Source organism: Pteropus alecto, unplaced genomic scaffold (assembly GCF_000325575.1).
Source record: "Pteropus alecto unplaced genomic scaffold, ASM32557v1 scaffold81, whole genome shotgun sequence".
Lineage (NCBI taxonomy): Eukaryota > Metazoa > Chordata > Mammalia > Chiroptera > Pteropodidae > Pteropus > Pteropus alecto.
In genome coordinates this window covers 20,043,153-20,056,667 of record NW_006433378.1, presented here as the reverse complement: position 1 = coordinate 20,056,667, position 13,515 = coordinate 20,043,153, and the positions used below count along the sequence as shown (strand labels likewise).

Genomic DNA, 13,515 nt, shown 5'->3' with positions numbered 1-13,515 from the left:
TTTTTTTATTCATGACATTTAATAGAGTTTAGATCATTGAAATCATACAGTGTTTTTTGTATACTGCTTTTGTTGACCAGCATTATATCACAAGGGATTTCCCATGACATTAAAATGCCCTAAAACATAGTTTTTAATTATGGCAACATGTTCCACGCTGTCAGTGTATTTTATTTTACCATTCTTGTACATGTAGGTTGTTTCCTATTTTTGTTTTTCTTATTATAAAAACTATTGAGATGGATCATCTTTGTGCATACGCTATCACATTATTTTGTATCTTGTCATTAAAATGAATTATTATGATTATTACAGGTATTGTATACTTTAAAGTATTTTTTGTTTTTATTTTTTGAGAATGATCTATGACTGGCTTTATGAGTGTTCATAGTCTACTGTATAATATAGTAAATTATATCTATAAAGTAAATAGAATATGAGAATGCAAATGCCTTGAAGTCAGGTTTTATTCTTCTTGTTATTACAAGAATGAACTTTCAAAAACTTATTCTTATCAGAGTCTTTAGCATAGCAGATGACATAACTACAAAAACATATCAGCAAGTGTGATCCTGTTAGAGTTGAAGAAAGTGTTATAGTCCAGACGTTTAACTCTGCTACTTTGAATTTATCCCAGAATGTATTTCAAAAATATCTCCGTTAAAAAATCATGAGCATCACATTTAAGAATCCTGCTTAATTTTCTTTCTCTCACTAGGTTTGTCACCCCACTTAATCCTAGGTTAAATTTCTGAGGAACTACCAGGAATTCAGGGATTCTATGTTGTGGTTAAGTGGGAAACCATGTGCTTCAATAATTAGCTATGAAAATCATTGTTTCTATTAAAATTTTTTTAAAAAGAATGTGAAGATTGCATTCATAATACTCTATTACTGTGGACTTTGAATCAGCCTGGTTTTTGGTCTGAGAGGAAAGTGCTAAAGAAAATGTGGAATTAACAACTGCCCGCATGTTGCTAATGAAGTTTATGTTCAACTTTTACACTACTGTCTGTGCGTGAGCCATCTCAGTGTTTGCTGGACAGTTAGGCTGCCAGGATCTTGACACAGGAGTAATTGTCTTGGTTACGTTGAAAAAGGCATCCAAGAACTAAGAGTACCAGAGAGAAATTTCAAGTATTTATATGGTTAGGTGGTTCTAATGGTTAGCCATTTAGTTTATGGGGTTAAAAATGGTAAAGAGATATATAACAAACTTCATGAATTAAGCAAAGACATCTAGTTGCAAAGCAAAACACAATATTTAACCCACTATTACATCAAAGGAGAAACCAGTAATAACAAGAGCAGAAACAATCTATAGTTGCCATAGAAACTGAGGTAGCAGAGCACATCATTGAGGCAGGAACAAGAGCCATTGTAATAGGTGATCATATATGTTTTTGTGCTTATAACAGATTATTGCTCAATAAATTCATTAAATAAATGAGCTGGGTAAATATAATTTTTGGAATACAGCGAGTATTGGATTTAGCCCCAGATATATGTTGACAAAAATAGTTTCATTGCATAATTAATTCTTAGCTCACAAAAGGCAGAGAAGTATCCAGAATTACTCGAGGAGAAAAAGTCAAATTTCTAGAAACCTCTTAGGAAAACATCAATTGCCCTGATAAATTTATCTGTATTCGAAGTCTAGCCCTTCAGCCTGTGGGCTCAGTTAGTTGGTTAGGTTCAGTTAGTACACTGAGGACAAATCCATTTCTCAAGGGGCTAACATTAACAAGTTCAAGTGGATCATCTATAAAACATAATGCCAACTTATTAATATACAATAAGATGTAATTGTTGCAGGAACTGCAATACCTGAGTTTGCTTCATTTGTGAACTCTCCTTTTAGTTAACCTACATGGGAATCCAAATTATAATCAGATCATTTTATTAATTTGCAGAAACAAATTACTGTCACAGGGAAATGGAAATATTCAAACCCATTTATTACCACATCATCTTTATTTTATATGGGGAACGAAATCATAATCAGAGGCCAACTTATTAATTTACGTTGAGAGATCACTTTTAGGATGGCCAAAGGGCTCAAATCCAAAGCTTACTCTTTTCCCATAAGACATGGTGAGACTGATAATAATCAGAAAGCTGTGTTCTGAGCCAAGAACCAGAACATAGGGAGTTACAGAAACCGAATGTTTAACAACATCAGACTAAGATAACTTAATAAAGTCATTACATAGTGTATCATCCTAATGTGACTGGAAGTACTTAAAATCCTGTATTAAGGTCACCTTTGCCCTGAAGATTACTTGGGTCCCTCAATGTAACTCCAGCCTCCTGAAGAATCTCGCTAAAAGCATGACAGTCCCTTTATCAGTGAATAATACTTTGACTCTGCTAGATGAATTGTTTGTGCCGTATGCCTGGAAAAGACTCTCCTTACTGACTAGAATTATTACTAGAGTAAGACTCCAGTGCTAAGCTTGTCAAAAAATGAGATACATTTTCTCTCAAATAATCATAATTTTGGCTTTCCAATGGTTGATCTATTTAGTCCTTTCTGGAAGTAATTACATAATTCAAAAAGTTGAATATTATAATATGTAGGAGAATGACTCTCTTCATCTAAAGAGAAATTAATGCTTTCTGATTTTTAAAAAAATCCTTTAATGTCTTAATGCTATAGTAATTTAAGTGTCCCACACTAGGTGTCTGGCCTATGAAATCGTCTAACTTAGCTTTTATTAACTTCATGTGCTTTTAATTACTGACTGTATATACATCTTGAGATTATATTCAAAAAGCTGTATTTGCATAGTTTTCTTTGTGAAAATAAAATCCACAATTTTTAGTGATTTAGTACATTGAAGGGTATGTAACTTCCAGAACTTTGTGACAACGCCTAAGACATGTATTTATCTAATCAGTAGTATTTCTAGCAAATGATTACTTCATGCATTTGGAGTATACTGCCACTAGGTGTCAGTAATGGTCATCTCCTCTCAACACAAAAAAAGTAAATATATATTAAAAAAAAGATAGCCAAAAATATAAAAGACAGAACAGGATAAAAACAAGAGCAGCAAAAGTCTTCTGAAATAAAGTATAAATTAAAAGTATTACTTAGTCTAAATTTATTATTACGCATTGATAAGACTGCAATTGGTAATTAAGTTACAATTTTTGTCAACTGTAAGCCAAATAATAGCACTTAAAATAATAGAAAGTGAAAGATTATAAAAAATCAAATTTAAAAGGAATGCAACTGATGTTAGTTGCATTCTAACATAGCACAACTATAAATTTAGGAGAAATTATATATTAAAAAAAGACTAGTGAAATGAAAAATATAATTAATGCTATAGAAAAACAGAAATATTCTGAACCATAAGTTCTTTTCAATAATTTGTAGAATATTTAGAAAAACAGCAAGCATATTCTATTATACAGAAAAATCTCAATAACTTAAAAATATAAAAATAAATTGTATTTATCAACCCATGATGCTGTAAAACTGGAGATTGGTTTAACAAAAACTTTATTGAAATACATATTTTAATTAAGTAATGAGTGAAAGAGAAACTCAAGAACAAATAATAAAACATTTGGAAAATAAGAACACTGTATATAAAAATCTAGTTTTGTATCTCAACATATAAAGTGAAACATGTGGAGCTTTAAATATGTTTATTATTTAACATTAACAATTAAAGGACTGAAATTGAAGATGTATTTATGCAGTTCAAAATTAGGAAAAGGCAAAAAAAGTCTATTGCAAAGTGCAAGGAAAGAGGAAATAAAAATGAAAGCGAACACTAAAAAATTAGTGTATAGAAAGTTAATAGAGTTGAGAAATAGATTAGGCAGTTGGAGAAATCAAGAAAATAGAAAACATTCTTGTGATGTCAATTTTGTTTGTGTGCGTGCATAATAACATCTAACATAAGCAAGAAGATATACAATGACTACAGAAGGTTTTTTTCCCCCAAGTATAGGACAAAAGCATTCAGGTTGCATACTAAGAAACGGAAAATATCTCAATGAAAGTCATGCTTTACTATATAAATATTTCAAGAAGGAATGGACAATTTAATTAGAGTAGTAATTATGGAAGCAAATAGAAATATATCTAATCAATCTTTTAAAGGTAATTTTTTAGACTTTCAAAGATCGGATAGATCAATATGGAAATAAATTCTGTAAAGTTAACGTTCTTGTACTTAAACTTTAAAAAAGTATCACAAAAGATAACTACATAAAGTTTTTCATCAATGTTATGTACATTTCTTGTTAAAGCCATTGCTCTATTTGACATTGTTATTAAAATTGAAATAAGCAATTATTCAATTATATTTTCCAAAAGGCTTTGTTAGTGTACATGAAAGTCTTTAATTTTATGATAATTTGATAACTATCAATCTAATTGCAGTCTTTTGTTACTCTCACTGGTAGTTGATTTGATTTTCTTGTGTTTTCCAAGTGTGACCATATAGTTAATTTTATAATAATATTTATATCCCACTATGTCATCTCTTGGTTGACTTACTTTTCCAGGGCACTGACATTCTCTACAGAAAGATGATCAATAACAGTAGTTAATGTGAAAATCCTTACCTCATTTCAGTGTTTATTTTCAAAGTATATGTATGGTGTTTACACTGACAATAAAATTTAACAGTATAGGTAAGATGAAGCAATCATCTTGCAAATATAGAGAATGGTTAGCTTGTCTATAGCAAAATGTTTATAGAGTTATTTAATAATAAAGTTATGACTTAATCTTTTCCAATTATTATCACCATTGGGATTGTGTCGAGAAAATGATCTAAAAATTTCATATCAGATATTTTAAAAAATCTTCATTCATAAGAAAATTAAATGTGTTTTGCCTCCAATAATTCCATTTCCTAAAGTCTCTCTGATCCTTTATTGGGTAAATACAGCTTTCTGCCATATTTACATCACTCTTTATATCATCATCATTCTTTATAACATCAGCAATAGCTAGAGATGGAAACATATTTTATTAAAAATAGCACTATAATTTGATATTATGTATGGCAATGAAGAAACACAACATGAAACTTTATAAAGCTCCTCAGACTGTTTTGTCAGGTAAAACTCAGTGGGAATGCAGCATTGCTCATTACTTTTACACATTTCAACCTATAGTCTAGAATTTAAAATATCAACTTTTTACATTGTATTATTAATGCTCACGTGATCTTTGCGGTATTGGACAAATACTTTTTGATATATCTTTTCCTGAACCTAGTATATTACTAGGAAATATGCAGGCAATCATTTAAAGAGAGTATAAGTGTTTAATTAACAAAGTACAGGTGTATTTTAGATATTAGTATACAAAATATACCTCTCAATATATACATTTTACCATACATACCTCAGATATACATGTATTACAGTAATATAATACACACAGGTGTCATACATACACAAAATTATATACATACTTTTGCTGGCAAACATCTTTTAGATCTCTCGTGCTTATGAAATGTTGATGCATATAAAACTGAACACCATATAACCACATAAAAACACCCAAACCAATAAGAATGACAGTGCTATGAATTGGTCTAAAAACATTATTTGCAATCAAACACCAAAATCAATCTTGCCAAAAAACATTTGAAATCTCTCCCCAAACAAAAATCAAGGTAATGTTGATGATAATATGATAGGACCTGTAAATTCTGCTCATCGCGACTTGGGGCCTCCGCGCATTGGTGCTTTAAGTCCGCAGAGGGACGATGTTATTATTCCAAAGCAAGCTAAAATAATGTGTGTGGCTTTCAAGCTATGCAAACTCATGAAGCTTGGTTACGGATCTTAAGTACGGTAGTAAATTTTGTTTTGTTATTAAAGGTACACGAGATGCCTTAAAGAATTTAGAAACATCAATAAAGGAATTTCTAAATGAATGGGTGTGAGGGCCTCTCTTCAAAATGAACACGACGTTAATGACAGTTTTCATACAAAGTAGTTGATAAAACACAAGGCAGGATTGCTTGTTGTTTGTCACGCCCACTACAGAAGGTGTATAAAAGGCCCGGCGGAAGCAGAGAAGTTCACATTCTGCAAGCATATACTTTGTTCTCCCCTAAATCCTCAACTCTTGACACCATGAGCTGTTACTACGGCAACTACTACGGAGGTCTGGGCTATGGCATTGGCGGTCTGGGCTGTGGCTATGGCTGCGGTTATGGCTGTGGCTATGGCTGCTTCCCAGGTCTGGGCTCTGGCTACGGCTGTGGCTACGGTGGCTATGGATACAGCTGCTACCGCCCATGTTGCTATGGAAGATATTGGTCATCCGGCTGCTACTGAGAAAACTTGCTTGCGACTGAGGACTTTCGGCAAAGTCTCCACTTGCTGATTCCACCTTGTGGACACTTCACACCTCCGTACCTCGCTCAGATGATGAAGCGATGAGCCAATCCTAGGTTTCTGTGATGGACCTTCGATCTCAGGACACGAGAACTGACTTGACAAAAACCATCTGAACTTGTCATTCTAATTTTGGGGGAGAAAACTTGCTTGCGACTGAGGACTTTCGGCAAAGTCTCCACTTGCTGATTCCACCTTGTGGACACTTCACACCTCCGTACCTCGCTCAGATGATGAAGCGATGAGCCAATCCTAGGTTTCTGTGATGGACCTTCGATCTCAGGACACGAGAACTGACTTGACAAAAACCATCTGAACTTGTCATTCTAATTTTGGGGCGGGGGAGGGGGGCAGGGGGAGATTTACAGTTTGGGTAATGGTTCTCTTTTCAGATACACATTTTGGCTAAACTCTCATTTCGAATTGTTCAGGTGAGACATGTGAAAATTCACTTTACATTAAACTTCCTTTGGCATTTTAAATGTGTCGGAGTTTCATGTCTATCCCTCATAGATAGGCTTTCCATGCGTGTAAGCATCGAGTGTGAGTCTAGGTGTGTATCTGTGCTTTGTGAAGGCTGCTGACATATACCTGTAAACCTGTGTCACCACGAGGGTCGAGAGACTGTCCCGAAGTTCTTTCCATACTTCATTAAAGCAGATGGCCCGCGGCCACAGCTGTCCTTAAGCCATCTCGTATCTTCACAGAGGGATCTTTATGCCACGTTATGGCATCACTTCCCATTGTCATACTCAGGTCCTGCTGTCTTTTATGGTTTCCAAGCCAGACACAACTCTGCTGTGTTGTTGGAAGCTGTGTTGTTAATGAATTTCTTCCACCGCTGCTGCTATTTGGCCTCACTTAAATGACAGTTGAAGGAGCCCGAACAGCCGTCACAAACATATAGCAATTGGTTAGCCAAATTGAGATTCCTGTTTTCTAGGCACCCAGAGCTTTGTCACATTTGAATGTGTGGCTCAATAATTTCTTACACTGGCTGCCCAAAAAGACACTCGTCGTACTGTAGATATTTGTTTCTCAACATGTCCTACCTTGATTAGTTTTATCCCTTGATTATTAGACTAATTATATTTATGTAACTCTGTTTGTGATTCTATTTAAAGAGCCCAAAGTCCAAGTGTATGGTGTGTATGTGTGTATGAGCATTATTCGTTTCTAGACTTCCAGAAGTGACTACGTTGTCTTTGATTGTACTGTTTATCTATTGTTTGTATCTCTATTTGGTGTCTTCACCTTTTATTCAACCTTAAAACAATAACAATAACAATGAAACAAAACAAAAAATCAAGACTTGCTTCACTGATTATAAAACCCTGAAAAATGGAGATTGTATGGAATTCTATTGTCTCTTTGAGGAACTTTTTTTTTTTTAGTTGTCAAGAAGGAAGTTCTCTTAAAATGTCTTAGGAAAAATGACAGCTTTTGAAAGACAACTGCATTCAGGCTGTAACCACGAAATAGGTCAGCATTGACCTAGTTATATATTAACTTATGACGGTAGCATCCTTAGCTTTGGATTCTATAAACCAAACTGATCAAAGTCAGAAGCACATAAAATCTAGAAAAGTGTGTAGGGGAGGGGGAGCCCTGAAAGATGCCACATTTAATTTCTTTCAAGAACATAAGATGATCATGACAAATAAAGTAGTATCTTTGCTTGTATTCCTGAACATATTGATAATGAGTGCCTTCAGCTATCAACTCATAAAATAGTAGGAGCAGACATCAGTAACAAATAGTAGACATGAGAGGCAGCATGTCACATGCAGTATGAGTTCAAAGAACCAATAACAAAATTTCTATGAACTTTATGAAATAATTATACATTAGTCTACATTTCAAAAGAAAATCCGTATGATTAAATAAACTGGACTTGATCGTCTAAAAAAATAGCTGTGCTAATTGTGTCAACAAGAGCCTGAGCTTATTCAATTTTGCTGTGCTTGGTGATACCATGATGGCTGGTGCCTCCTAGGATGGATTAGATCATTCATATATTCAACCATCCTCCCAGGAGTAATGTACCATCACCTTGTTCTCTGTATGTACTGAGTACCAGAGGTAGAAAGACATAAGGTGTTCAGAGATCTAGGTGAGCTTACAGATCAGATGGAAATTCAGATGATAGATAAACATTTACAATTTTCTGTGTTAATTTTTAAGAAAGATTTATGTGTTAGGTGCACTGGGACAGGAGGGGCATCTCATCGAGTCCTCTGCAGTCAGTGAAAGTACCCCCAGAAGATGATGCCTGAACTTAGCATTGGGGAAATGTATGAGAAGGAAGGATTTACAATGTGTTGGGCACAGTGTCCGTGTTAACCTGAGGGACCTAGACAGCCCATTTCCCCATAACCAGTAACTAGATGCAGGTTTCTCTGTGCGTAGATGTGTACTCATTTGACATTTTCAGGAGATTCATTTAGAAACCAGAAATGGAAGGTGGAGTTAGATTGCCTGGCAAGCTCTTCTATTTTATAGGTGATAACCATCATCAAAAATAATGGTGGCAGTTATCTAGGAATTGCTACAAGTGAGAATATGAAATTGAAGGAGGATAACTGGGAAGAATCAGTGCCCTGTTTTCTTACCATTATAAGTCTAAAGAGGATTGAAGTTATAGAACCAATTGTAAAAGAAAGACATTATTTTGATGGTCATAGCTTTTAATCAGAAATATATTGCCGAAGGTTTTCATTGAATTCTCAAGTAAAACATTATTTAAGGAGTGTTTTAGTTAATCAAGAATATTATGTTCTTTTCAAAGCACATTCCTGTATATTTTCTTCCTTAACATTCCAACACCTTTTTGAATTATAGAGTCATTTTTATTCCAGTTTTCAAAAAGAATTTTAACGTAATGCCTAATGTCACATTAAGTGCCATAATCAGAGCTAGAAGCTAAATAGTTTAATTTTAGTTTATTGATCTATACAGAGAAGCAAACTTTCTTTGGATAACGAACAGCATGCTCTTTCGAAGTTCAACAGATGGAATGTGGATTAAGTAGCTTCAGTCTCTTATCCATGCTAAAAAGTAATAAAGCACATCCTTAGAAGCTCAGCTTGTAATATATTTACTGTTGACTTGTATAATAAAAGACGTAATATTCTAAATTTAGCATGATATTATTTTCTTAATTCTCCTTGAATACCTTCTGAATCGTAAATGTGCGACAAAACTGATATAATGAAGTGTAGGAATATTATTAATGATTTAATGTTAGAAATTTGAGTGTTAGAGCATTCAGAATGGAAGGGCTAAGAGACTGTACTAGTTTTCTATTGCTGCTTAAGAAATCACTACAAATTTATCGGCTTCAAACAGCACCCATTTCTTAGCTCCCACTTCTGTAGGTTGGAGTGTGTGGCTCTCTTAAAAATAGATATCACCACTGCACCACCAAATGTGGTTCTCCGCTGACATTAGAAGCATGTTGAATTAAGATGTACATTATAGGTGATGGCCATTTTTTATAGGACTAGTAAGTATTTCAGGTACTAATTATGGTTCAATTTATGTGAATTCTTGAGAGAAGAAATATAATGCCCTTGGCCTGGAAAGAGTCAATGGCCATACACTGTCAAAGGAAAGGGTTCAATTAGAGGGTAGATGTGACCTCATGTGATACAATTTAGAGAATACCTCAAGTTATAGAGGTTTGTTTATAGAGTTTAAAACTCAGAAAACACAAACACATATGTGAATTATAAACAAAATAGCATCTTACTGACAGTAAAATATTTTTCTAGGAATTCAAATGAATCAGGCAAATGCGTCACATTATTCTTAAATAACTAGTTACGTAAACAAGTGGAAGGCATGGTTTGCTGTTAGAAAACAAGGTAATTGACATAGTTTTGCATAGTAATGCATTCTATTGGATGACATTAGAGGTGTGGCTTTCCACTCCCATCCATATATATAAATGTCCCTGTGCAGTCACAGTCACAAAATTGACCTACAATACCAAGCCAAACTCACCACTCTTGACACCATGAGCTACTACGGCAGCTACTACGGAGGCCTGGGCTACGGCTGTGGAGGCTTCAGTGGCCTGGGCTGTGGCTATGGCTGCGGACTGGGCTACGGCTGTGGCTACAGAGGCTATGGATGTGGTTGCTATGGGCCCTCTTGTTATGGAGGCTACGGGTGTGGCTACTGGAGTCCATGTTCCTATGGAAGATACTGGTCTTGTGGATTCTACTGAATTAACACTTGAAAGTTGACAATTTGTGGAATTAGTCCTCTGTGAGACTTTTATTCATCTAGAAAACTTTATCCCATCACCTGCATGCTTCATTTATCCTGTCTTGATAACTAAACTGTTATTTTTACTACCTAGTTTCTGACAATAATGTGAAGAAAACGTGATGAGCTAGATATTGACCTTCATCATGATGTTCTTCAGGGATCCTCATCTATGAAGGATGGAGAGTCATCACTCTCTAGCAAAAATTTGCCTTTCAGTACCTGATACCTAATAATAAACTTTCCTGACATAATAAACGTGTTTTCAGTTTCAATTCTTTTTTTCACAATAAATTTGCATTAATGTTATCATCAACTATGGCAACATTTTCTTCTTATATCTAAGCCATTTACCAATATATTTTATTTTATGATTATTTCTTCCCCCTTGTTTTTCTTCCTTTTTTCTTTTCCTTACCACTCCCCCTTCCTCCTTTTTCTCTTCTGTCCTTCATCTTATCCTTCTTCTCCTCATTATCATCTACTTTTTCTTCCCTTCCCAGAAGATAGGAATTCTGTGTCTAAATGTTAACAGGCTCTGCAATGATAATAAAACTTTAGTTTAATTTTTTACATTTATTATTCCTTGGAAACTGTATTGTTAATTTCAAAGCAAAATAATGAGAAACTTTAGTTTGCATGTAAGTTATTTTCGAACACTTGAGAAAATAAACATGAAAGAATTAACAAATATTAATCATTATTAAATCTAGGTGATGGGTGTCTGATGTTTGTTGTAATATTTATTCTTTCTTATTTGGGGTATGTTTAAAATATTTCATGAAATAAAAAATATAAAATAAAATCAAACCCCACTTATCTTAACTTCAAATATATATTACTGCATTAAATTAAATTTATGAAAACTGACCCAAGAAGAAAAAATATTTGAATAGTTTTATATCTCATGTAGAAATTAAATCCACGATTAAAAATCTTGCCCCAAATGCCAACTTAAATCCAGATGGTTTCACTGGTGAATTCTAAATACTTTCTCTTCCAGAGAACATGAAATGAGGGAACATTTCTTTACTTTTTGTTGAAGGCTGCAGTATCTCAAAATAAAAATATAATGCCATCAGCAGGGAGAATTACAGGACAGCATTTCTCGTTAACATATAAGCAAAATTCTAAAGAACACATAAACAAATTTAATTTAGTAATATATAAAACAGATAATACGTCATGACCAAGTGAGTTTTATTTAAAAAATGCAAGAAAAACTTACCATTAGAAAATCATAAATGTTAAGTCAATATATTAACTGGATAAATGGAAAAAAACATAAGAGTTATATCCACAGATTATTTTAAATCTTCAAGCTGTTAATTTCAATGTCCTTGTTATATCTGAGTCTAGCTTTGATGATTTATTTTCTCTTCTAATTGTGTTTTTCTTATGTTTTGGCATATCATATACAGATATATATTAGATTTTGGTTTGGTTTTGGTTTTGAAAGTCAGATGTTTTATTGAATACTCAGTTCCTGGTGGGAACTGAGGCAAAGAGGCCTTTAGTGTAAGAATTTTTTATCTGGTTAGGAGTTGGGCTGTCTTAAGTGTTTCTTTTAGCTGTAGGGGCCAGAAGCTTGTTTTCGTTTGACTTTGTACATCCCTAACTACTCTTCTTTAGAGAGGGTTTGTGTCTTGCAGCTCTATCTGCTGTAATCCACTATTATATCAGAACCCCAGTTTGTGTGATGATAAGGTTTAGGGGAAAGGAATCATTCTATTACCTTACAATGAAATCCCAGGCTTTTAGTGGACTCGTGTCTAAGGGCTGACATTCACCGTGTTTCTTCAGCAGTACAGCCCCTACTGTCTTCCTAGATGTAGGGTTCTCTCTACATAAAATTGTAGTTCTGACCCTTATTCACTATGTTTTTCCCTCTTTCTTAGGTAAGGCAGAGAGGCTGAAAGGGGCTGGCGTGGAACTAATTCTCATGTCCCAAGTAAGCCAGAGCTCATGCTAGGTCTTTGTTCCTAGTGAGTAGGCATTTACTATGGAAAAAGGCTTTGGATGTATCATTTTCTTTCCCTTCCAGAGCCATGTAAGACTCTTCCTTGGATCTCTATAGTGAGGACCTAATACAATTATTGGCAGTAAAGCCCAGCAAGTTGTGGAGACTCTTAATACCTCGTCCCCAAGGAATTTGTCATTCTCACATTAGTATACACACAGCCTCCAGAAGTTTGTCAAAATTACCATTTAGGTGTTCCTTACAGTCTATATTGCCAATGGCTTCTGTTCGTGGTAAGCAGATCAAGGTTTTGACTCTAGATTCACTGTCTCTTCAGGCTTAGGGTGGTTATTTGCTTTGAACTTCCATGACCTTACCTGTGGGTTCAAAAGCATTAATATTCAGTGCTTTTTTTTCTTTGCTTTTTCTTTGTTGTAAAGATTGGAGTGATGGCCTGCTAGTGCTCTACATGTCAGAATAGAACCCAGAAATGGATAAAGAACATCTAAAAGCAAAAACAAAGATAAAACCTACAACTGACACACTACGTAATAGTAAAAAAATATGTTTTTTCTTCTTGTGCTTGGGAAGATATACATTTCTTTTTCTATCACTTCTCTTCATTATTATCTTGTGGTTCCTAACAATTATCCCTAAATGAAAATAATAGTGATAGTAGTAATGATCATAATAACTAATTGAAAAATAATCTAGTTAATTAATAATACATTTGTTTCCTTAGTATATATTTAATTTGCAAAAATCCATCGCATTTCTAACTATAAAGAATTAGAAAACAAAGTTAACAATTAATATAGTTTGCAGCAGCATCAAAACATTAAATACGCAGCAAGAAGGAAAGGATTAATGGAAAATCCCCAACTTCTTCCTCTCTCCTAAGA

The 13,515-nt window shown here is 34.1% G+C and overlaps 1 protein-coding gene across 1 annotated transcript; it reads left to right on the top strand.

The window, feature by feature from the left end:
- The first annotated feature begins 10,399 nt into the window (after positions 1-10,399).
- Positions 10,400-10,612, top strand: LOC112476813 (keratin-associated protein 20-1-like). Its single transcript, XM_025044216.1, has one exon. The coding sequence runs from the start codon at positions 10,400-10,402 to the stop codon at positions 10,610-10,612; it is 213 nt and encodes a 70-aa protein (XP_024899984.1).
- The last annotated feature ends 2,903 nt before the right edge of the window (positions 10,613-13,515 follow it).